Source organism: Vollenhovia emeryi, unplaced genomic scaffold, assembly GCF_000949405.1.
Source record: "Vollenhovia emeryi isolate VEMERY1.0 unplaced genomic scaffold, V.emery_V1.0 DF939195.1, whole genome shotgun sequence".
In the NCBI taxonomy this organism is placed as follows: Eukaryota; Metazoa; Arthropoda; class Insecta; order Hymenoptera; family Formicidae; genus Vollenhovia; species Vollenhovia emeryi.
The window spans coordinates 761,254-787,934 of NW_011967171.1; the positions used below are offsets into that span (position 1 = coordinate 761,254).

Sequence of the window (26,681 nt, forward strand, 5' to 3'; positions counted from 1 at the left end):
TTTAATTTGTTATTTTGATATGGAGGTTTGGCACGGTAAAGAACTTCTGCAATACAGAACTAAACGAATATTAATGTAAAGAGATTAGGAAACTTGTCATAATAAAATATGTCATAATAAAATATTTTCCAGTGACTTATATTTTGTTCAGAAATAAAAATGCATCCTAATGTGCTTGTTCACGAAAAAAAATGTTCAGAAAAAAAACTAAACGGCCACTTCTTTATGCAAGAAAATGTATTTTATTCATTCTATTATTTTGAATATCTGCTGGTTCCCCCGCAGTAATGGCTGACATGGTGGACAGCTTACTATTGGTCGGTGGAATTACGCTGCGCCTTGACTCACCTTTCTTTTTCCACACCATGCGCGAAGCTTTCGGTATTGTTCAGTATCGAAAATGGCGGCGAAGAGTGGTGGTCACGATGAGTGGCCCTCGGTAATGAAGCCGATATTGGGAGCATCACCGCGCTCGTTTAATAAAAATGACGTTATCGACCTCGTAAAGAGCATCGTTAAAAGGTAGGTGCGATCCGTCGCGGTCCGACAGCCGTGCTAAGCCGCGTTCTTCGCGACGTAAAAAAAAAAAGCACGTTCCTTGGCGGAACAGAAATGGAAGTCCGCCTGTCACCGCGGATCCGAGCTCGCTCGATCTTTTATTCCATTATTCGGCAGCTAACACCCACCCTCTTTTTCTTCTGTTGTCTTACAGCGAAAACAAATTTGTCTCGCACGAGGATCAATACGATACTTTTTACACGGCGGTTGCTGCCTTGTCGGCGGATTGTATTAGCGGTTGCGCAAATACGTGTAAGTAACAGCGCGCATCCGCGTGCGGATGACTATACAAAAATAAACCGTTTTTAAACGTGTATACGTGTATACATGTTTATTTAAAATTTTCAAGTGCTCCCCGTTATTTTGGGGTTGTCAGGAGAGACGTGTAAAGAGAGAAGGGAATATAAAGTATGTTTCGGTATTTGTGAAGTATTCGTCTGACTTGCGTAAAATATTCTTAGGTACTTAGGATATTTTAGATATTTAGCTGGTAAATAGATTATTTTTCGGCGAAACATTTGGATAACTCACACTTAGTGTTCTTAGATAAGAAACATTTACATTATTTAAGATACAATATTCTTATATGCTTTCGATGATTCACCCAAGTATTTTAGATAAAAGATCTTGGAGTACTTTATTTTCCTGACCTTTCTTTCCACTTTGCCTTACGTGTCTCCTAAGACAATCCTGGAGGAACAATTCGAAGTGCTTGAGAGTTTTCTAATATACAGACTTGTTTACATATGCTAGGTTATAAATACATGTCGAGTCTTACAAAACATCCTTTTCAGTTGCCAAAAGTCAAATACCTATAGTTTGCCAAGCATGCAAGGTGCTGCTTACTTATCTCGTGGACAAGTTGCCGCAACAACAAGCGCAATCTGGAGATACCGCATCGACAGTTTTGACTACGAAGCAATTGCTACTCCCGATACGTGCGCTATGCACAGGACAATCTTTACTTACATCTGCGGAAGAAATTGCTCTTGTTTCCGTCATAAAAAGTTCCAAGGTACCGACTTACGTGACGGTTTTGTCAGGCGGAAAGGAAAAGGAGTCTCCTCAGCCGACTATAAAGGAGACCATGCGATCTCGTTGCGACTTGTCCACCAGTATTCTTGAACAGTTGACAATGCCGCTGCAAGACTTTTCGTCATCTTCGATTTTCTCTAATGAAAGTTCTATGGATAGCACGAACAAAAATAGTAATGCCGCTGCAAGCGAGGCGCATTCTGACACCAAGGTTTGTACCAATAAATATAAATCTTTTTGTGCTCGAGCAGGATATATTTCCCTTGCTTCATAACTGTATTGCTCTTGATAAATTATATTTTTTATTATAAGTGGCAAGGGGAGAATGCCAATGCGAGCCAGAAAGAGAACAGAACTTGGCTCTCAAGATTTAAACGGTTTTTTTTACATTTAAAAGACGATTTTTTAACGTTTAAATCGTGAGAGCAGAGTTTTGTTCTTTCTTTTGACTCGCATTGGCACACTCTCTCCTTACCACTTATAATTTTTCTTGGAGCCTTCACTATTCTTCGTGTTGTACTTTTTATTATCTTATCGTGCGTGTGTAATAATCATAATGATCATAATTGTAATATTACAATTGTAGTATTATGTTATTTGATATAGTGAAATGAATAAATTTAATACTAAAAGAGTTCTAATTTATTATATTGCAGATGATGTTTATTGCAAACAATATAAGCACATTGCAGAACATGGGAGCAGGTGACACTTTGTTGGATATGTGTTTAAATCTCATGCACTTGTCACGTTATACCAAAAAGTATCAAGTTTATTTATCTAAGAAGGGATTCAGCTTACCAGCGAATGCCTCAGAAGCCCATACAATAAGGCACAATTTACACTCCATCGTTAGTGACATAAATATTGTACATAATGTAATATCTCTGCCGATACTTGAACCATTGACACCACAGAAATTGGAAAAGTTGTCACTGCTGACTATGTCTTGTCTATATTGTTCCATCGCGAATGCCACTGCATCCAGCATAGTTGGTATAACAAACGCAGTGTCACCTAAGTGTAGTACAAATACTGCAGCAAATAGTCAAGCCAATCAGAATGTAAAAACGACTGACGAGGAGTACGATACTTTAGCAATTACGGTTGTTGAGAAGAGTCTAGAGATATTTGGCCAAGTGTCAAACGTTATTAAAAATAGCACGCGTGCAGGAGGACATGTGAGTAATTTTTACAAGATTTCTTTCTCTTTGCAAAAATTATATGTTGTCTACTTTATAATATTATAATTTTAAGGATGTCGAGTCGTTACGACTCAACTAGAGTGATGGAAATTCTTTGAATCCAAATTGATGCTGTAGATTTTAGCATAAAAAAATTCTGTCAAAGTTTGAGGCTATTTAGGAATTTTGTTACTGAGAAAATTAACGAATAAAATTATTATGCCTGGTTTTTCCAACGTCACTTTAATCTTTATCTCAGTTTTCGTCTGTAAAGGGACAGTTAAGCGATGCTGGAAAAACCGGACTTGAGTATTTACTCTAATTCATTATTTTAGAATTTTAATTGAATATATTTATGAATACGTTTAGAAATATATTATGAATATATTAAGCTTATTTTTTATATAGGTAGCTATATAATTATATCTTTTTTATCTATATAGATTCTGCAAAATCACTTACTTATTGGCGTATGGCTCCTAGTGGCTGGACTGCAAGCGCAATTAACCGTCAGCAGTTTTAGTGCTGCAGATAAAGGAAAGGAGGAAAAGGGAAAATCGCCAAGTAAAGCTCGTGATGGAAGTGGACGTATAAATCTTTTGAAAGTGTAATTATTATACATTTTATATATATAATATCACTTTGGAGGTTCAATTGTAGAAACCATCCGAAATTACATTTTATGTTTTCTTCTGTATAGTGCTGGCCATTAAAATTGCAACACCAAGAAAGACATGAGATATCACGTGATATTTATACAATAGATTATTTATAGTACATGACGTACACGATTAGATTATGATTATTTGAATATATGCTTGTGATTATTTTTATATTCTATTATGTTTTATTCATTCTGTAAGTTTCGTTATAATGCTAACGCGTTTTTTTTTCAACTGCACTTACACTTTTCGCGAAACACTGCCATGTTTCTTGATGTTATAATTTTAACGGCCAGCTGTACGTATTATTTTTATAATTAACACATTTCTATATTATTAGACAACAAGGATTTGGCGTATTATCAGTGGCGTTAGCATCACATGCGTTAAATTTAATGAGCGCCCTTTTGGAAGATGTGTCTATCGAAGCTAATTCTGACGTGGCTGTGGCAGTTCCTGAACCAGCGCCGCTGGATATTCTGTCTACTGCTACAGCATTGCAAAGAGCAGTAACGTTCCTACAAGCAGTGCCATTGAACCATCTGCTATTTTATTTGGCTACTATTAGTTACAGAAAGGTATTGCATTATTTTATATGCATTTGCATTGATATTATAACATTGGTATTTTATTATTGATGTATATTTTACTTACCATAGGCATGTACATTGAAAAGAGTACAAAAACATCCTTTAGAAGGAGATGCCTTGAGTCAGTCGGATTCTACTACATACTATGAAGATCTTCTAAGTTGCTCAGAGAACTCCACCGATGAAGGTGAGATTGCAAATGCATTTAACACGATATATAATACAATATTTATATGCGCTTTGTTTTACTATTTAATAGTAAAGTACTTGCCTAAAATTCTAGAAATTTAAAAGAAAGATATATTTAGAATTTATATAATGCACAACAATTATATATGTCTACTATAAACTTGGATGGTTTTAATTTTTTCGATATTTGTTTATACCGTGCAAATTTACCTTTTGTTTATCCTTTACTTTAAATTTTGAATTCCTCTGTTGCCATGTTTCCATTTTTTATGGTTATATAATATGCGCTAAAGCCATCCAAGTTTACAGTGCCACAAATTAACATAATCTTTATTTTCTTTTGTAATTTTCTTTTGCTGTCCGTAGCCGGAATGCTCAAAACATAGATGCTGTTTAATGTTTTTATTTATAGATTTTAGAGAATTTAAAGACTTTATAGTTTTATATCATAGAATGTACGTAGAAAATTATGTTACTTTTCCCTAATTATTAATACATGCTATAATTAATGTGTGCAAATTAATTTTGAAATAGTTGCGTAGATGTACAACATGTATTAAACACAATATATATGTATATTTGTATGCAGCTTCAAAATGCTTACAATATATATATATTGGTAATTTTATTAATATGATATATATTCACTATATGTATAGAACAAACTATTATGTCGGCAGAGGAGGACAGCGAACCTATTTTGGGATTATGGTTTGAGGAAACAATTGCTCCATCAGACGAAACTTCAACAAACACTAATAAAGAAACTAATAACGAAGCTAGTGCTGAACGTACTACCGTTACCACCATTGTTCCTGATAATCGAGAGCCCCATGGTGTATGTTTCTAGTTATAATTATTTTCTACAATTATATCTTGTTATCTTTGTATAAACAATATAAATATTTGATATTAATACGTGGGGGGTTCAAGTCAAACTGCGACTTGAACGTGCAAAATAACAGAACACTCATGAGAGTGGAAACTACATTTATTTCTCGATGTAATCTCTTGCTATACTAATGTACTTATCTCAGTGTTTCACCAGTGCTTGGATACTATCAGTGTAAGAATATTTCTTCGTATGTCGGAGCTATGATAGGACCTTACACTGTTCACTGCATTACTTGTATATCGTAGGAACTTTGCTGAAAATTTTTATTACATTTCCCTTACAGTCTTGATCTCACTCCAAGTAATTTCCTGTTTGAGCCATTAAAGGAGTTCCTAGTGTTTCAGCAGTTACGTGAAGCAGGCATTCCGATTATAGCTTCGACATACTGAGAAATTTGTTTATTCTCATGGTATTCAAGCACTAGTGAAACGCTGGGATAAGTATATAAGTATATGTTAGAGCAGATTACATCGACAAATAGAGGTGGGATTCTTAAATGTGTTCTGTTGTTTTGCAATTAAAAGGCCTGATTTGAATCTCCTATGTACATTATTTGTATGTTTGTGTGTATTTTATATGTTACATATTAATGTTTATAATTATTGTAAATTGTAGCAAATAAGTTAATTATAAATTTTTTTTTTTTTTACAGTACATTTCACTTGCAACAAAAATATTTCAATTTATGAATAAGCACTTAATTGGTAGTAGAAGTACATACGTTCGTGAATACGTGGTTAATGGCTTAGTTGAACAACAAATGGTAATACTGGCGGCAATCATAAGAGATCTAGATCATGAAACAGCTAGAACAGAAACAGGTTAATATACATAGTTACTATATTTTTGGTATCTTTTAAGTTTCAACCTTTGCTCTCAAATTTTATGTTACATTTTATACTTCTTACGTTTTGCATTAAAAGCGTAATATTATAATACGAAGTTGCACTTTTTTTAGGCACTATTTCTGCATTTTACGGTGCTACATTGGGTGCTATGTATTCAGAATTTTCTCAAGCTTTAAGTCGTTACACACATAATTTACTCGCATGGAATACACTAAGCGAATCTTTACAAAATACCTTGCTTCAACATTTGGGAGTGAGTCCTTGGTCTACAGAAAGTAGTAGCTCTACCACGTGGCCTCTTCAAGTGTATCCACGAACTCTCAGTGTACTGGCACAGGTGCGTTACGATTAGTTAATAATGATGCATTTGTATTAAATTTTTTTAGGATAATTAATACCAAATCTTGATGAATTATCATTTAGTGTATATTATATTTGAAAAATATTTCATAATTAGGTATTGTTGCTGAAACCGCAATTAGAACGAGAAGCTGCTTGTATAAGTATATGGCATCGACTAGTGACAACTATGGTTGAGAATGTGTGTAATCCTCAAACAACGTATGAAGCTGAAAATGAAGGTAAAATAGTAAATTTATATCTCAATTATTTAATATATATGTATATACATTTTAAAACTGTAATATATATTTCTCTTTACTGCTTTAATTGATTCAGTTTTGTGCTTATTTATGTATTTGTTTTTTCGACATAATTATTAATGTAACTAAAATTTTAAATATATACCGTTTTAAATATTTTATTATTTATTGTAAGACCATTAATTATTAATATGTTTGCAGATTTAAACGTTGAACATGCCCAGTTGGTCCTCTTTCTATTTCATTCTCTGAATTTAATGCAAAAGAAATCTGTGTTACTTGTAACTGGAAGTGGTGCAGTGCGTTGTAGCGAAGCAGTCAAAACGCCAATGAAAGATTCACAATTGTTGCACTTATCTCGACTACTATTATTACTTGAATATATGATGAAACATCTGTATGATGCGCATCCAGTATTACTTGAACAGGTAAGATTTATATATTTATACATTTTTATTCCATTATTTGTATTAATTTTACAAATTGCATTTGATACAGATATAGATTGTCATTACATTGCAATGTAAATTATTTAAAAAATGTTTAAAAAGTTAAAATACTTAATATTTTAATATTATACATTATTAATATTAAAATATTAAATATTTTAACTTATTGTAATTTATTTAATAATTTGCTATCTGCAATATTTGATTGTACTGACAAATTTATCAAATGCAACATAAAATTATTATCTCATTGCGATTGAGATGGCAAGATAACAGGGCCACCAGTGCAAAAGAGTCGCCTGAGTGGTAGTAAAATTCTTGTACATTTCTTACATTAATTATAATTCATTAATTTAACTCTTTGCAAAGTAATAATTATTCCTCTTTTTCTTCTTTTTTTTTATACAGGTACAATGGAACCTGTTTTCTGCGACAAGCTTAGTATGTGATTCAAAAGAAGGAAATAAACAGACTACCAGGGCGTTCACACCTTGGGTGGAAATAGAAGATAATTATCGCAAATATGGTTCACAGGATGAATTCTCAATGAAACCACGTTTTTATAATTTATCAAGAACAGATTTTAATAACCAGGATGCACCAAAGTTGGATGGATTGGTATGTTTCATATATGGATTGGTTCATAGAAAAAAAACATGTTGTAGAAATAATTTTTATTGAAGTGATATTGAGCAATATTTATTTTAATTTACAACAAAATTTTCACACGTTACTTTTAATAATTTTTATGATAATAAAAATTTTACACTAACAAAATTTATATAGCAACATTTTTTACTAAGTGTTTAACTTTCGTGATATATATACATATATGTTGTCTATATGCATCGAATTAAGATTGAATATTTTATTTAAGTAGTCTTACAAAATTTTATATAATGTGAAATATATTTATTTTGCTTCAAATGTATTTATTATGCTTTACAGGCTTGTAACTTTATTTTGGGCACTCCAGATAAGATGAAATATCCTTTGTTGGTAGATGCATTGATTGATATCTTGAACGTACTCAATCAAACTGATATGCATAGAAAAGGCAATGCTGATAACAAAGAAAAAATTACATTTACTGGGCTATGCGCAATTCAGTATTGCTTCTCTATATGCTGGGAATTATTATTAATGTTACCTCCGTCAACTCCTTACATGAATAAACTTGCTCTTGGTGAGGAGATACTAGCCGGACCTATGCTACTTCATTCGTTGATATGGGGACCGAGAGCTGCATATAAAACTTTTACCGGCTGGATGAAAGACTGTTTAGTGAAGCAAGGAATGTATACACAATATGCGGAAAATTTGTTAAAAACAGTGTCGTCAACTGTAAATTCACTTAAATATGACGTTACCCTTGCAAAGAATTGTATCATTTCGCTCAAACCCGAGTATAATGCTACTGACAAAATAATGCCGAAAGCATCATTGCCCAAACTCGGTTCGTTATGTATACTGGCTGCAGTTGTGGGAAAGCTGCAAGTTCTTATGGATGAGAGTATATCAAAAAATCCTACTGAGAATATTGAAACTTCCAAGAGTACGCAGAATGCGGATTCTACGCCTTCAAACAGGACTAAAATGATAATTGAGATCCTACCGCATATTTTATCATTGACAGATGCCATTCTGTTGTCATGCCGATCTAATATATTGTACCATACGTTCGAATCTGTCGAGGAACATAGGAAATATGGTATGCGGGACTATTTGATCCTAGATAACATTTTATCAATGGCAGGTGCAAATTGGGAAACGGAATCGTCACTAGTTTCATTTTTGCCGATTTGCGTCAAATCTGCGTTGGACAAGTGGAAGAGTATTGCGTTTGCACCTGTACCTTGGAATACGTACGCAAACGATATAATACCAGCGGAGAGCTATATTTTTACTACAGTGAATTATCACGTCAGTTCCCTGTCTGAACATCCAACGTTCTCTATCAATCCGTCATTGAAGAATTTACTGTACTGCTTGGTCTCGTTCATGATGGAATATATTACTTCTGCCACAGCCCCGGAACCACAATCCGATATACATTCTCAAGCCGTGGACATTCTCATTTCATTATCAATGGATGCTCGTACCGACTACCTACGAGAGATGGCTACTAACACTCTGACTAAATTATTAGGACAGGATAATGACAACGAGGCGCGGCTTTTGCGAGAACATTTGTTCGTGCTAAATCACACCTACAATCTGATAATTGAGTATACCGATAATACGGATGGATCTATCAAAGTTGTTATTGACGAGGATATCCTTGATCAGTGCATAAAATATTGGGAGCGGTTATTGGAAAAGCCTCTTGGATGTAAAGCTTTAGACTTGTTCTTCGCTCCCGACTCAAATCGTAGTCTTGTATCCGTCTTGTTGTCTATAACGTCACCTCAAGCTTCGCCACAGTTTAGCACATACGTTTTCCAGTTTTTCAGCGCATTATTCAGAACGACTGAAAAACCCGGTGACGGATCGCTCGATCGTCTTTGCAATTCAGTGGCTAGTTTCGCTAACGTCGAAGATGAGAAACTACAAACATGGTTGAGACACGTTATATTGGGAGTAACAAACGTACCGGCGGCTATTTCCACAACGAATATACCAACGCCCACAGCCGGCACTGCAAATACATTGGTAACTGTTTCTGGTACATCGGAAGATAGTCAGAAACCAGATGAGAGAAATAACGCGTCTAATAACGAACAAGCTCAATGGGCAATTTCCGATGGTTCTAGCAACCAGCCTGCGACCAGTAACGACGAGCAGCTTACGATTCATGAGAACAGCCGTTTCTTACGGGCACTTACAAATTACATAGTGAAAGATAAAAGCAATTTCAGTGCGAACGTCTCGACAACCATTCTTCAAGTTCTTATACCACTAACGTACCATATTCTATCTCCTACCATCGAGGGCAATCGGTTTGTACATTTAATGCATATTATGTCTACGCTAGCTGACGCTGGACTAGAAAAAGGATACACATTGCTATTCAAAGCTGCAATTGAATGGGTCGAGCTTTGCAAGGAGCAGATAATGAACAAGGATCCGCAGTCTTTCGACAAACCATCGCCGTACATTGAAGCGGATTGTTGTATATTGAACTATATAGCCGACATAGTGGGCGCGATTTGCCCCCAGCAGGCGCAATCCCAAGATCGAGCCATTAGCCCGCCGTGGGAGGGTGCTGTGCCGAATAACGATGTGAACGATAGCGACTGGGTGGATGAAATCCCGCATGACGACGACGACAGCGCGGCCGAAGATTCGGACGAGGACAGCCTCTGCAACAAACTGTGCACTTTCACGATTACGCAAAAGGAGTTTATGAATCAGCACTGGTACCATTGTCACACGTGTAACATGGTCGATGGAGTTGGTGTTTGCACGGTATGTGCACGAGTCTGTCATCGTGGCCACGATGTCACATACGCCAAATACGGAAATTTCTTCTGCGATTGCGGCGCCAAGGACGACGGATCGTGCCAAGCGCTGACGAAGCGTAGCCCGCAGAGTTCGGAACATCAAGTAGGCAGTAACATGCCGTACAACAATGCTGGCGCACCCACGGAAAGCAATCTACTACTCACGAGTAGCTTGCGTCGAAGAGCCTCGAGCCCTGTGCACTTGTACGACAAGCACGAGAGGAGCGGACGCGACACCCAGAGACAAGCGTATTTAGCGAAGCAATTGGAATCGTCTAAGGATTGGATATATTCCCAATTATCAAAGAGTGGATTGGTATCTTCATTGGTGGACCTGATGCGCGTGTTGGTACCCGCGGTGGATTCGTCGTGTCAACGATATTCGCCGGTCGGTTGTCACGCACGTGCCCAGTTAGCACTTAAACGTTTACACACGCTCGACAAGAAGTTTGAACATACGGATCAGCTTATGTTACCAACCTTGGGATCCCAGGAGGGCGCGTTTGAAAACGTTAGAATGAATTATTCGGGAGATCAGGGTCAAACGATTAGACAGTTACTGTCAGCTCATATGATACGACGTGTTGCCATGTGTTGTCTGTCGTCTCCGCATGGTAAGCGACAGCACTTGGCGGTCTCGCACGAGAAGGGCAAGATAACAGTGCTGCAGCTTAGCGCACTGCTGAAACAAGCCGATTCCTCTAAAAGAAAGTTAACTCTGACAAGACTCGCGTCGGCACCGGTGCCTTTCACCGTCCTCTCGGTCACTGGAAATCAATGGAACGAGGACTTCTTGGCCGTTTGCGGCTTCAAGGATTGTCACGTGCTTACGTTCAACAGTTCTGGGACGGTGTCTGATCATCTGGTATTGCACCCACAGCTCGAAAGCGGGAACTTCATCATTAAGGCGCTGTGGCTTCCTGGCGCACAGACGCAGTTGGCGTTAGTCACCGCTGATTTTGTTAAAATTTACGACCTAGGAAAAGACGCTTTAAGTCCACAATATTATTTCCTCGTGCCGACGGGTAAGATAAGAGATTGTACATTCATGCACGCGGAAGACGGTACATTCCACATGTTGCTCATGTCTTCTGCCGGATACATCTACAGTCAAGTGATGGACGAGGAGAGCCAAGCCAAGCACGGCGCTTTCTATGTGACAAACACACTAGACGTTTACCACCCAGAAATAAAAGACACTGGTCAAGTAGGTGGTGGAGGTGTCTCCATTTACTACTCTCACGCTCTGCAGTTACTGTTCTTCAGTTACGTATGCGGCAAGAGCTTCATAGCGCCGCTGAAGCACATGGACTCTGACATTACAGTGGTATTTCAAATTAATCTTGCCAGTAACAAAACAAACGGCAACAAATCCAACAACAACCAGCCGCAACCGTTGTGCCAGTGGAGCGAGGTGGCGAATCATCCTGGATTGGTCTGCTCTATCTTGCAGACCAGCAATAATCCAGTGATACTAATGATTAAACCCGACACGATCATGATACAGGAGATCAAAATTATGCCCGCGAAGGCAAAGATCATGGACATGGTCGCGATTCGACATCCCAGCTCGAACGCCGAGCACCGCACAACTCTGATACTATTGTGCGAGGACGGAAGCTTGAGGATTTATATGGCCGGTATGGAGCAAACTGGATTTTGGATGTCATCCACTGTACAACCGATTAGCACTACTTCCGGCATCAAACCGACACGGAAGAAGAAAGCTAACAAATTGGGGAAACCATCAGGATCCATCACGTTTCCCGTTGACTTTTTCGAACATTGTCAGGTGATGAACGACGTCGAGTTCGGCGGTAACGATCTACTGCAGATTTATAATGTCGCGCAGATCAAGCATCGTTTAAACACTACCGGGATGTACGTGGTGTCCACGAAATCGATGGGCTTCAACGTGGAAGTTACGAATAACGACGTGATTTTAGTAATGACAGGAGTGAGAGTACTCTTTGGCAATCAGGACATTCAAAAGGCACCTCTGTACGTTGAGGTGAGTTGAAATATATTTGTTGCTCTATGTAAAGACTTCTGTTTTTAATTCTAATTTACAATTATTATGTTCGTATAGGTATTTGGTAGAAGTATTCGGACTACGCTAACTAGGAGCCGGTGGTTCGACATACCTTTAACGAGGGAAGAGAGCCTTCAAGCTGATAAAAAGTTGACAATCACTTTTGGACCATCTCAAGATCAAGAGGGTGTTATTATGGTTGATTCTATCAAAATGTACGACTACAATATTACTGGATATTCTTTAAGTGAAAACAAAATATTTTGTACGGAAAACATGTACCTTGCTGTTAGTTATACTAGATTTTTTTTCTTTTTTATAAAGATATGGAAAAACCAAGGATGCATTTGGATGGCCTGAAGAAATAGAAGAAATTCAATCTTGCCCACCAACGTCCGCACCAGTGACGACAGTCAATAATGAAGCCGACAATACTATCGTTTCGGCACCGTTGTCTTCAATCAACAAGTACGTTAATAGAATGTTCTTTAATATATGAAATATATAAATTAAGTTAATTATTTGATAAAGGAAGTATTCTTTAATCCAAGCATATATTGTATCAGAACGGCAAAGGATAGTTCGATTAACATGGAGAGGTAAGGATATATTATAATTTTATTATTGAAAAAGCGAAGTAGAGGAATAGATTTGGCAATTGGTGTTACCAATTAATAATGCATAAACAACTTACAAGAAACGGCCGTTTGTACGAAAGAAAAATTTGACTCTTTTTGATTGACAAAATTCGGAAATAAACATTTTAATAATAATTTATTAAGAGTTTAATTTAAAAAATTTTTAAATTATTTTTGTATTGTTTTTATCACCAATTGTATATGCGTGTATACATATTGATTAGTCGATTCACATAAAAATAGCTATATTAATTAGTAAACTATATGTAACATGTCTACCTCTATTGTGCAAATAAATAGAAAATAATATTAAGTTTTTTAACAACTTGCAGGATGATATCCAGCGTTCTTGAAGTTTTGGAATCTTCATTTATCTTATCCTCGCACGATGACAACAAAACCTCACTGAGAGCTACAGCCATCGATGTCGCATCACAGTTGTTAATATTACCTACTCCACCATCGGTGCAGATGCACACGACAGCTTTGTTAGCAGCTCTTCACAACACCAAACAGGCTTATCATCTTCACAAGGTATACGATCATCAATTAGCCGTTAATAAATTTAATAATCATATGTGTTCTTACTTCTTTTGACATGCGTTTTAGGACCATGCATTGTTATCACATGTACTCGAGTCTTTGAAGTCAATGAGGGAAGCTAACGATCCCGCGGATATAGATGCGGAGAACTTTTACAGACTTGTACTTATTGTTCGTGCTATTGCCGTTTCTCGTCCGCATAATCTCGCGAAATTTGCTGAACAATATGCAAATAAGTCAATTGACGAAAGTATCGGTATGTATTATAAATCATTGATGTTGTTGAATGAACAAACATGTGAAATCCTTCGTTTCCTCCAGTTCCTGTTTTCGAGAAAGATCGCTTAGAAGCTCGTTCAAACACGAAGGCTGATGTGAATCAACATCTGGTCATCCAATTAATGGAGATACTGTGGTCTCTACATATGGCTTATCCCAAGAATATGGCACTTGCTCCAGTAGTCGTGCCGGGACTTACGCATACCGAGGGAACGGTTCACGCAATCGTGGAGATAATTCATGCTTTCACGATATGCGACATTGAAAATAATACCGCGATAGCTGCCAAACTGTATCTGCAGTTGTTACTGTCTTCAGATACTACCATCAGTTTTAGCGCCAAGCATGCGATAATCAGAGTGCTCAGGCCTCGGTACAGACGCAGAAGAGTATATATACCGAGTCCGCCTAACTGCAGTACTCCAGGTATAAAAATGAAAACGTCTTATCTTCATACCAAATTATATCATTTGGTTTTTGTTATTATCATCGATATTTTTGTAGGCGTAGTTGCTGAAACCGAGGAGAAATCCGCGTCTGTTCCATCACAAGCGTCTCAAGATACGGTAGAGCGTGATGTGGAACAACAGTTTGACATCGAAGCCGTCGAGGCAGTGGACAGAGTGGCAGTCATGCTCGGCGCCGAAGGCAATCAAAATTCAGCCGCCGCGAGGATAGTTAATCATCCGTTAGAAGCGTTGCTCGGCGCGGGTAATTTCCCACAGTTACTCGATATGCCGCCGGACGCAGACGACGAAGCGATGGTAGAACTCGCGATAGCCCTTAGCTTACAAGATCACGAAGGAGCCGCTGATTTGCAAGCACTGCGGCAAGGATTCCAGCAAGGCTTCCCTAATTTGCAGGGTATACAGAGTCTCCAGAATCTAAGCGGCTCCACGTTGCAAAGTTTGCAAAATTTGGCGGTGCAGGGATTGGTCCAAGTGCCAAATGCCGCACAGGTAATCGGTTTTCATAAAATGAATAAATGATTTTTACAAGTACCGGTCAGATTTTCTCTGGTCGTATTTAGTCATACTTTTCATATTTGATAATCAAGGACTCGATATTTTCTAATCAGGCTCAAGAAGGTGGACATTATTCGGACACGACCGCTTCCGCGGGTGGTTCCGACGATGAGGGATCAACCGCCGCCACCGATGGTAGTACCCTTCGAACGTCTCCCGCCGAGCAAGTGAGTTACATCTTAGCATACGTATGCATTGGCGCTATTATTCGCCGAAAGTATGCGGACGTGGATCAACAGAGTCTTAGTATTTGCACATATCGTAGTAACGCTTAGGACACATTTTATGTTAGGGTGGTAGTGGTGGTAGCAAGGGTAGCGAGAGCGGTGGAAGCGATAGCGGAGGCAGCGCCGTTGACAGCATGACAGGGGAGCATAATGTTTCTGGCAGGAGCTCCGCGTACGGAGACAATGCTCCCGACAGTGCTATGCCTCCGATTGGAATTGGAGTCAATCAAGCGCCACGCTCTGAAACTAATACTCTAGATGTACCCACAACTTTCACTGTAAGTTCCGTGTACTCTGTTAGCAGACTTACATTCTTGAAAGCAGGAGAAACAGCGATAGCGCATGATAAACTCATTTCGACATCAATATATTATTACATACAGAAATCTTTTATTTCTCTTTATAATATAATATCTTCCTCTTTTCGTTTCATCTGATATCATTCACCATTGTTGTTGAAACTGATATGCCATAGTTTGCATTGATATTTAGTTAATTTTGATAATTCACCTTTAATGAACCTTTGACAATCTCAAGAAAGAAGTTTTGTAAAATTTTTATGAAATCTCTAATTCCAATCTGATAGTTTAAATTGGCCGAATTTTGTTTGCATATTTAAGTTTTTAGATTATCGAAAGTTTCATCACATGAGTTTTGTGAAGACTTGAAGATTTTATTATATTGTCTTTGTCTTGTCTTTGTTTTATATATTAATCATAAGATTTGTAGAGAGTGACTATACACTATAGCTATTGATCTTATTGTTTAGAGTTAAATCATCAAAGCCAAAATATATCATTAATGCATTATACATATATATGTGTGCAAAATTTTCATTGCATTTATATTTCTTATAGAAAGTTAGATTGAGTTTATTTATTAGTGCATTACAGTGCTGTACAAAAAGATATACATACCTTAAAATTGTTTAAAGTTCATTTTTCAATATTATATTGAAACTTTACGAAAATTTTTTTTATTATGTTTATTTTAATTTAAATTATTAATAATTCAAGTTTTGCATTTAGGCTTCCATTCTCAAAAGTTGCCTTTAACCCACACTGCCACAGAAATATTAAAAAAATCAAGTCATGCAATCAATCACAATTAAATAGATTCATTAAACATTTTAATAACGTGCTATAAGACTTCGTTGAATCCCTTTAATCGTCGGAGTCTGAATGGAATAAAAATTATGAGTAGTCTAATATTAGCTTTGTATATAAAACATTATAAAAAGTTTAACACTTTTGAATGACTGATAATTATAATAACTAAAATTATTTGAAATCAATAACAAAAGCTTTACTTAAAAATAAATTGCACTCCATTGAGACTCCAAAATTTATATGATTTAATTTGGGAATTTGATATATTATTCATTTTATCCAAAGGCTTATGACTAAGTAATCATATTGCACATGTATTAATACTAAATTTTCTTTGTACATTTTCTTATACAATATATCTATGAATGTATTATTTGAATGCATATTATTTTATTGGTTCAGTCGAAAGCTGATAATAGAATTTCAGAAATTCTGATATGTGAAATTAATCAAACGAGTGATAAAAATATGTTTTATATTTATGAATTATTATTCGTCACCATAACTAGACTACTGAACAAGAAGAAGGTACCGAGCAAGAACAGGGCGTTGAGCAGGAAAGTGATACAACTGGCGAGATTACTGTGAAACTACACGCTATACGACTTTCACTGTTGGATAGATTTACACAATTTGTGCCTAATCTAATAAATGTTCGAGGAGTACTTGCCATTCCATTTATGCAGGTACGGTTTTACAATATTGCTGGTCGTACATCATGAAAAACTAAGTGAAAAGGCAGTCTTAAAGCTTTTATTTTCGACCAGGTTGTGTTAATGTTGACTGCTGATCTTGATGGTCAAGACGAAAGAGACAAAGCGTGCGTAGAACGTTTGTTGCAAATGCTCGTGAAAGAATTGGAGATGGACAAGCCTGATACAAGCAACATATGCGAGCGTAGCAACAAGAGGGAAGTTCACTTGGTTATCATGCGCTTACTGAGTAAGTAAATAATTATGTAGCTCAATTATAATTTTATATGAATATGTTGTACATATTACCATTGGTGAATTATTTTTTTAGGCGTTCTTATGTCTCGTTCGAAATATGCCGCGAAGACTCCTTCGGACAATCCGAACTTTGTATCACAAACTACTGCTGCGATACTGAGCAAAGCTGGCATTATCGACTATTGTCTAACATTATTACAGGCCCTACTTGATTATTGGAAGACGTAAGTTCACTTTAGGTTCTACATATAGTCTTACAATAGTTTCAATAATATAATTTATGGTAACAACATCAATGTATTACGAATATCTATTGATCTTAATATCAAATCTTAATCTTATCAAAATATGGATTTTTAAGACTATTTATTTTGTGCTCCTTTATTTACCGTTTTATATTTAATTATAAAACTAAATCTTATAAAACCGAGACGTACAAGGGTCTAAATCCAACAGAGGATTTGTCGATTACGAGTTTATCGTTTTGGGGAGTCATGGCGCCATCTCAATTTCACGAATATGTTCTGTTCATTAGTACCAATACAGAGGAGTCCGGTACTATGATCGGAGGCCAGTTACTCAAGGAACATCTTACGGCATCGCCTCCAGATATGTCACCATTCTTCCTGCGGCAATATGTTAAGGGCCATGCTGGTGATGTGTTTGAACCTTATCCTCAATTATTAACGGAAATGGTACTACGGTTACCGTATCAGGTACACAAGTATGCAGAAAGTACCGTGGTGCAACCTGCATTCGAACAGGTAACTGCCAATAACTTTCTTACGGCAGCTCTTCCCTTATTTGCAAAAATAGATAATTAATCGTACCACTGTAAAGTCGATACTCGTATGTTCAAAAATCGAAAGTTTTATTAACAGTTTTGCTTGCATCCGTGTGTTAATAGTTTCACAGTTCCTAATGGGTTTTAAAAATAGTTCCATTGATTTAGGTAGAAAAAATTATTTGAAAATATGAAGTGTAAACAAAATTTTTAGGCTTCTTTTTTTAAATGAAATGCCAACTTTACACTTTTATTAATTGTTTCTTTTTCATTTGTGCAGCCATGGTACTTCTATCTTTGTGAGTACATGATGTCGTATCAAACGCCGTTTGTCAGACGACAAGTGCGTAAATTGCTGCTCTTCATATGCGGCAATAAGGAGAAATACAGACAGTTACGGGATCTCCACGCCCTCATATCTCACGTGCAGGTAATTTTATCGTATAATACTATCTTACTAATAATTAAAAGTAATGTAGCAAACCAAACTTGAATTATGTAATTTTTGTTGCTAGTCCGTACAACAGTGTTGCACTACCGGCGGTTACGATCCGCCGCACGCTCGTCCGCATTCCATCAATCTACCATACGACTCTTTGGTAGAATTGATCGAGCATCTCAAATGCTGTGTGGAAATTGCTACCAGTCGCACAGGAAACTGGCAACGATTTTGTTTAAAACAGAACACGGTTCTGTCGTATCTCTTCGCTATATCGACACTCTTGGACGAAGGTGTGAGCCCTACAGTGCTTCAGTTGTTGCAATGTGCTATTTGCTCAAATAATAAGTCTAAAGAAACGAAGGACGCTAAATCGAAGGTAAATGTAACGAAATATATTGCATCATGCGATCGTATTATTACTAGAAGCTTTTACTCTTTTGATTTATTTTTTAAGTTTCGATAGAATTCGAAGCTCGGAAGTTAACTTTAAATCTTCAAAAAATATATTAGTGCAAATGGTGAATTTGTTTAAAGATTATTAAAAGTATATAAATAATGTTGTGTATGAATAAAAAGTATTAATTTTATAAATGTGTACCTATCACACTATTATAAACTTAAAATAATAATTGTATAATTTGGTTTGTTCGAAGCTTTAAAACTTCAATCTTTAAATCTTCGAAAAAAGCTTCGAATGTCGAAACCTTCAAAGCAAATCACCACCTTTAATTATTATACAAGTATCGTTATTTATTTAATTATTATACGTATCTTTCTTTTCTTTAATGTAAGTTAATATTCACACATTTAAATTAGGAATCGAAATCGACAACTGGTACGAAAGAGAGACGTGAACGCGAAAAATCGGAAGATTCTGACACGGAAGCAAAATTCGAGGAAGCACAGTGTTTGACTCTAGTCGAGCAAATTCAAAAGCAAGTGCATCCCACGTTGTTGATGAAGTTTATACAAACTTTCCTCCTTGAAACGAACAATACGAACGTTCGTTTGCAAGCACATTCTCTCATACTAGCAATTTACAAGTGAGTTATTAATTTTATTATTCCGAAAGTTTAATCATTGAATAAACTGGAAGTGAAGTAGATATAAAATATAATGTGCAATAAGGAATATAAAACTTTTTTCTTTAATTTTAGAAATTGCGGACCGACAGATCAAGAAGTTTTGCTGGATCTTCTATGGCGTTTGTGGCCTCTGGTCCCAGCTTATGGCAGAAAGGCGGCGCAGTTTGTCGATTTACTTGGTTACTTCTGTTTGAAAACACCACATGCTGGGAAAAAGATGCACACGTACATGGAGCAGGCGGTTGCCGTTTTGCACGCGCAGAATCAGTTACTCGCGCGACATCCCAACGCAAATCTTTACGTAAATTTGGCACAGTTCGTCGAATTGGACGGCTATTACTTGGAGAGTGAGCCTTGTCTTGTATGCAATAATCCCGAGGTACCGATGGCAACGATCAAGCTGTCGTCGATTAAAGTAGATTCCAAATTTACAACGACGACACAGATCGTGAAGCTAGTCGGCAGCCACACCATCAGTCGCATCACTCTCCGTATAGGCGATCTAAAGAGAACGAAGATGGTGCGAACCATCAATGTCTACTACAACAATCGGTCAGTGCAGGCTGTCGTAGAACTAAAGAATAAACCGGCTATGTGGCATAAGGCGAAGAAGATTACGCTTGCACAGGGGCAGACGGAGGTCAAAATGGAATTCCCGCTGCCGATAGTAGCTTGCAATCTTATGATTGAGTATGCCGATTTCTACGAGAACATTCAAGCCTCGTCCGAGACGTTGCAGTGTCCGCGATGTTCCGCCAGTGTGCCGGCGAATCCTGGTATATGCGCGAACTGCGGCGAAAACGTGTTCCAATGCCACAAGTGCCGAGCGATTAATTACGACGAGAAAGATCCATTCTTGTGTCACGCTTGCGGATTCTGCAAATACGCCAAGTTCGATTATACCCTGACCGGCAGACCGTGTTGTGCCGTTGACCCCATAGAGAACGACGACGATCGGAAGAAAACGGTGGCAACCATCAACACTCTACTGGAGAAGGCAGATCGGGTATATAAAACTTTGATATCTAATAAACCTACGTTGGAAATGCTCCTCGTTAAGATATCTGAGCATCGTTTGGATCGAGGATTAGAAGATGGTATACAGGTGTCTGGAAGTACCCAGGTGAACAGAGCGATTCAGCTACTTGCTCAAAGATACTGTGGCGAGTGCAAGACCTCCTTCGAGGAGCTCAGCAAAATTATCCAACGCGTTCTAGCCTGTCGCAGAGAGCTCGTTGCATATGATAGAAATCAGCGTGGCCAGGGTAGTTCGCAGTTGTCTTACAGTACGTCCAGTGCAAACGACGTCATGAAGGATGAGACGATAGTTTCACCGGTCGGGCGATGTTACGGATGCGCGTCCGCCGCGACAGAACACTGCTTGATACTGTTACGCGCATTAGCCACTAAAAGTGTGGCCAGAGATGTTCTGTGCAAGCAGGGACTGATCCAGGAGCTCGTGGAGCACAATTTGCGAAAGGGTACGGTACAAATGCAAGAGGACGTGCGACAACTGCTGTGCCTCGTCACGAGGGATAACGCGCAGTCGACCAAAGAGATCTGCTCGCTACTAACTAATCGCATCACGCTGACACTTCGCGGACGAGTCGCGACCCCTAATCTCTCGGTCGCTGTACGACATGAAATGGCTCTTCTCGCGGCACTCGTGCAAAAAGAGGACTCGTGCTGGGAGCAGAAATTGCGATGCGTAATGCAACTATTTTTAACGGCATGTAAAGAGTCGAAGAGTCCCGTCGTGATGGAAAGTATTATATTGCCATGTCTAAAAATTCTGCAAGGTCTCATCAAGCCCGATCAACCGGTGTCGAAGAAAAATAAAGTAAGCATTCAATGGAACGCAGCTCTCTTTCATTGTGAAGTACATATAATGTAGATTTTTCACATGATTTTGCTTTCAGGATAAAACCATTGAGTCTCTGGCAACTGTACAACCACCGGAAGATGTCAGTATTGATGTGGGTAAATGGATCAGCGGTGATCCCAAGCATTCGTATTCCGAATGGCTTCGCCGCATACCGGCCAAGAAAACTGAACCCTCTACAGCTAAGCCTCTTAAAAAGGTTGGTTACAAAGTAAAACGAGTAAATTAACATTTGAGTAAAAAAAAGAAAGAATAGAAAGCTAGAATTATTTTGGTTTATTGTTTTCCCTTTGACTCTTTGTTTCAGGAGGAGACTCGTGTGTTGTACTTGATGGAGAAATATGGACACAGATGGCATCAGCGTTGTATGAGGCATCAAGGCGTTCAACCGCTGAGGCTGTCAGACGGTGCCTGGTTGAAGGAAGTTCTTTTTAATCCCAGTTCTCGTCTGGCACGGCAAGTCGCTTGTAACATGATCGAGAGTCTGTGCCAAGGCATAGAGAGAAAAAAGGAGGTCCTCGTTTTATTGACATGTTACTTGGAAGAGTTACGTACCGCCGGCGAGAGCAGCACTGAGTTTCTTACGTTATACCAAAGCTTGATCAGACAATCGCCTTGGAAGCAATTCCTGGCAATACGCGGTGTAATGACTTTATTAGCGGAACTCTTGACCCGAGAAATAGAGGAATTGCACAGGCTAGAGGAGACTACTTTGACTAGCGATCTGGCTCAGGGATATTCGTTGAAGATGCTCACGGAACTTTTGGCGACTTTCTTGGAACAGGAGAATATCAAGCAGCAATATAAGGGCCGACTAGTCGGTGCGGTGCTAAACGGCTATCTCTCACTTAGAAGACTCGTTGTTCAGCGCACTAGACTGATCGATGATACGCAAGAGAAGCTGTTGGAACTTTTAGAAGAAATGACTACCGGTAATCATTTTGGAGTTTCTTACGTACATTCGATAATTATTGTTCGTGTGACACGAGAATGAAATGTTTATCTTGTGTATCAGGCACCGAAGAGGAAACTAAGGCGTTCATGGCAATTTGCGTTGAAACGATACAAAAGCAGAATCCTCAAGATGTTCGAACTCCAGTGTTCATATTTGAAAGATTGTGTTCGATTATTTATCCGGAGGAAAATGATATCGGAGAATTTTTCTTGACGCTTGAGAAGGATCCACAACAGGAAGATTTCTTGCAAGTGAGCCCGCGTGTTTGGTTTATAAATAACATCTTTATTGTAGAAAAGAAGATATTAAAATTTTTTTTTCTTATAATTTTGTAGGGAAGAATGTTGGGAAATCCTTATAGCAGCTTAGAACCTGGCCTCGGTCCACTAATGAGAGATGTGAAAAATAAGATTTGTCAAGATTGTGAGTTAGTTGCACTTTTGGAGGACGATAATGGAATGGAACTTCTTGTTAATAACAAAATTATCAGTCTGGATCTTCCCGTTAAGGAGGTAAGAGTCACGATTTCATTTATTTCATGATTTTTTGTAAAATTGAAAAATCCATTTTAAAGTATTTGCGTATTTATTGTTGCTTTTTTATATGAATAGTCAATTTTAGAGAATTGTATTATATTTCACGAGAACACGAATATATAATATTTATTTTTCTTATTCAGGTTTACAAGAAGATTTGGGTGTTGGAAGGTGGCGAATGCGATGCTATGCGCGTAATATATCGTATGCGCGGCCTGCTTGGAGACGCAACCGAAGAATTTGTCGAAACTTTGAACGCCAACAGCGAGCAGGAGGTGAACAATGAGGAAGTTTATAAAATGGCTAATGTATTAGCAGATTGTGGCGGCCTTCAAGTTATGTTGGACAGATTGGCGGCGATACACGACGTGAATCGTGCGAGACCTCTTCTTCAAGTGCTATTGAAATTGTTCAGACTGTGTGTGAAGGTCAAGAAGAACCAGGAGGTTCTAAGCAAACCCGAATTGGGAGCAGTAACTGTGTTTTTGGATGTTCTCCAACGTTGTCTCGCCACAGAGTCGGAAAATTCTCAAGCGAAAATTACCGAACAATTATTGGACGTGAGTATAATGGCAAAGAAGATATTCTTACTTGACGCTTTGAGTAGCGATGTAAACGCTTGACGTAATTTTTAGATTATGGAAACGATACTGACGAACGCGGCATCGCAACCGTTCAGTGCATTCGAAGCATTTTCGCGCACTCTCGGTGGTCCGGAACATATCAAGGCGCTCTTGTCGTGTACGCAGTCCACGGCAGTCAGGCAAAGTGCTAGCGTGCTCGCGCACCTTGCGAGAGTCTTGGCGGCGTTGACTTACGGCAATAAAGAGAAAATGGCACTCCTGTGTGATTACTTCAAACCCGTATTAAACTTTTACAAGTTCGATTTCGAGCATACGCCTGAGGACGAGCAAAAGCTAGAACTGTTTTGCATACTCACTCAAGGCATCGAACGAAATGCCATTGGTAATACGCTGAAAGATTATATCATAAGCATGGGCATAGTGAAAGATGCCTTTGAGTACATTACCGTGAGTATAAATCGGTATAAGTACAAGACTTGAAAAAATATGTTATATATGAATTTAATGAATATTTTCCTGTGTTGCAGGTGCATGCACCATGCGTTAAACCAACGCTGTTGCGCACAGATAGTGACGAGCTGAAGGAATTCATATCTAAACCAGCTCTGAAGTATATCCTACGATTCCTCACGGGGTTAGCTACAGATCACGAGCCGACTCAGGTAATACAGACGATATATTCTATCTTCATAATCCTTTCACCGGTAAATGGCGTTGGAATAATTTGTTGTTCTTTTATTTTGCCGTAGTTGACAGTCTCGCAAGTAACGATTAGCATCATCCATCGGCTAGAACAAGTGTCTTCGAACGAACACGTTGGCTCGCTAGCGGAGAATTTGTTGGAAGCGTTATGCACCAATAAACGAGTAGCCGAACTCATCGAAGAAGCCCGGCAGCACACGCGTAGCGAGAAGAAACGCTTAGCTATGGCGATGCGTGAGAGACAATTGGGCGCACTTGGTATGCAAACGAACGATAAGGGCCAGGTCACCGCCAGCGGAACGATTCTCCAGCAGATGGAAGACCTGGGCGATGAGACTGGATTGATCTGTGTTATCTGTCGCGAAGGATACAAGTTTAAACCAAATATGGTAATGTATCTTCTACTCTCTTTGCTACATATCATAATTTAAGGACATGTAAACATTCGGCGCTGTGTTTTAGGAAGTTTGGAATTAATTTCTGTTAGCGAACGTTATTAGCATTATGTCATTAGAAGCGCCAAATACTTTTCTGCATATTTTCTTCGTTATTTCATTTAATCGTCACAGTTTCCATTGTTGTTTTGCTACAGGTGTTGGGTGTTTATACATTCACGAAGCGCTGCAACGTAGAAGAATTTGAGACAAAGCAACGAAAAACCGTGGGCTACACGACCGTCACGCATTTCAATGTGGTCCACGTAGACTGCCATATGTCTGCGGTGCGTCTGGCGCGCGCCAGAGATGAGTGGGAGAGCGCGGCGTTGCAGAACGCTAATACGAAATGCAACGGGCTGCTGCCGTTGTGGGGCCCGCAGGTTCCGGAGTCTGCCTTCGCTAGTTGCCTAGCTAGGCACAATACCTACCTGCAAGAATGCACTAGTCACCGTGATATATCTTACTCATCGACCGTTCACGATCTGAAACTGCTTCTTCTGCGATTCGCTCAAGAGAAGAGTTTCCATGAGGATACCGGTGGTGGAGGTCCCCAGTCAAATATGCACATAGTGCCGTACTTAATACACATGGCACTGTACGTCGTTAATACGTAAGTATATTTTGATACTATGTTCAAAATTACGTATGTAAGAAAGAGAATAAAAACTCGACTAAAAATTGAAGTTAATATAAAGATAAAAACAGGAGGCTAAAATGCAAAAGTTGTGCTGTCTATATTACAAGTTCATGTTTGTTTTTACAGAACGCGATCGGCAACTAGAGAGGATAAAGCTTTAATGACTTACTTGGAAGTACCGTCAGGCTCGGCGTGGCTTGATAGTTGTTACGAAGCAGAGGGTCCATTATATCAGTGCACACTTTCACTACTTCTCCTTACACCGGCTCGTTGGAAGTCGCACAGACTTACACACCTCAATCGATTACTCGTCCTCGCACATCAACGTTACGTGTCCCCTTCAGCCACTACAAAGACCATTATGGAACCGAGCGCCAAGGATTACGCTATTTACAAAAACATCCTAATCTTCTTCGGTCTAGTGGATTCTATTTATGCAAACTTCTTCAAGGTTCGGAGTGACTTTGTTCATTTTTAACTGTTCATCAATACAGCAATTACATCTATTTGTCTAAATCATGTTGTCTACGCTTACAGAAAGTAAACGTTTTATCCGACGACCAGTGGCCTTCGGTTCTGGCTGAATACATCAGACACAATGACGAAGCCATGCTAAAAGCCTCGGAACGCGTGCTCTCGTCGTATCGCGATGAATTATTACCGTGCACATCATTCGAGGAGTTTTGCGATATTGTTGGTAAGTTTTGTAGAAAATTGTAAAGCTCGCTAACAAACTCCAACTGTTTTCATAAATCTCCTTAGACGAATCTCTTGTAAACTGTCAACTTTATTCTTCTTTCGATCCTCCAATTATTTGTTCTCGTTCGATCCGACTAAAATGTAAATATTTCACTTTGCAGGCTTATTAGAAGATATAAGAAATCCCTCTACGTATATTACTGACGTCTTGCGACGCCTTGCTTGAAGATACTGGAAGTTCTCATTGTGTAGCTTACTGCATTATTATCGGCGAATTGGTTTTCCTTTATGTTTTCTCACCCAATCGATATAATCCTTTTTAAGACTTTTATATCGAGAGGATTTTTTGTGTTCTATATTAAAAATTGATTCAATGTGATACCCGATACTGAACTATTCAGGGTAAACATACGTTATATATGTGATGAAAGATAGATTATTATAAAGTAATTATTCTTCGTCGCTGCTATAAATCTTTACTTGTAGACCGATGTGTATATGGAAAAAAAACTTATGCTTTAATAAAATGCGGCTAAATAAAAGTGTTTAAGTATATATAGGTTCATATCTTTTTGAATTGTTTATTATCGTGATCAATATTATATTATATTGTCTCGTATCTTTCCTTTGGGCAATCATTGGGAGGGGATAAAAAAAATCAACACATTGCGAAATACAGT

The 26,681-nt window shown here is 38.2% G+C and overlaps 1 protein-coding gene across 4 annotated transcripts; it reads left to right on the forward strand.

Annotated features, from left to right (window-relative positions):
- Positions 1 to 386: 386 nt before the first annotated feature.
- LOC105562108 (E3 ubiquitin-protein ligase UBR4) lies at positions 387 to 26,555 on the forward strand. Of its 4 annotated transcripts, none has more exons than XM_012012654.1 (43): positions 387 to 522; positions 713 to 810; positions 1,353 to 1,804; positions 2,250 to 2,774; positions 3,221 to 3,384; positions 3,780 to 4,017; positions 4,099 to 4,216; positions 4,899 to 5,056; positions 5,766 to 5,934; positions 6,072 to 6,298; positions 6,419 to 6,542; positions 6,765 to 6,991; positions 7,421 to 7,630; positions 7,961 to 12,466; positions 12,545 to 12,702; positions 12,812 to 12,955; positions 13,039 to 13,086; positions 13,458 to 13,659; positions 13,735 to 13,924; positions 13,990 to 14,373; positions 14,452 to 14,906; positions 15,026 to 15,139; positions 15,265 to 15,477; positions 16,818 to 16,994; positions 17,076 to 17,250; positions 17,332 to 17,482; positions 17,794 to 18,022; positions 18,323 to 18,472; positions 18,558 to 18,860; positions 19,301 to 19,527; positions 19,642 to 21,409; positions 21,489 to 21,650; positions 21,759 to 22,383; positions 22,467 to 22,657; positions 22,742 to 22,918; positions 23,086 to 23,502; positions 23,578 to 23,973; positions 24,054 to 24,188; positions 24,276 to 24,617; positions 24,821 to 25,275; positions 25,429 to 25,753; positions 25,840 to 25,999; positions 26,163 to 26,555. In XM_012012654.1, the coding sequence occupies exons 1-43, from the start codon at positions 401 to 403 to the stop codon at positions 26,225 to 26,227; spliced, it is 15,876 nt and encodes a 5,291-aa protein (XP_011868044.1). In that variant the 5' UTR covers positions 387 to 400; the 3' UTR covers positions 26,228 to 26,555. The 4 variants fall into 4 exon arrangements, with proteins under 4 accessions (XP_011868044.1, XP_011868045.1, XP_011868047.1 ...); XM_012012655.1 differs by having other exon boundaries at positions 13,054 to 13,086; XM_012012657.1 differs by lacking the exon at positions 15,265 to 15,477.
- The last annotated feature ends 126 nt before the right edge of the window (positions 26,556 to 26,681 follow it).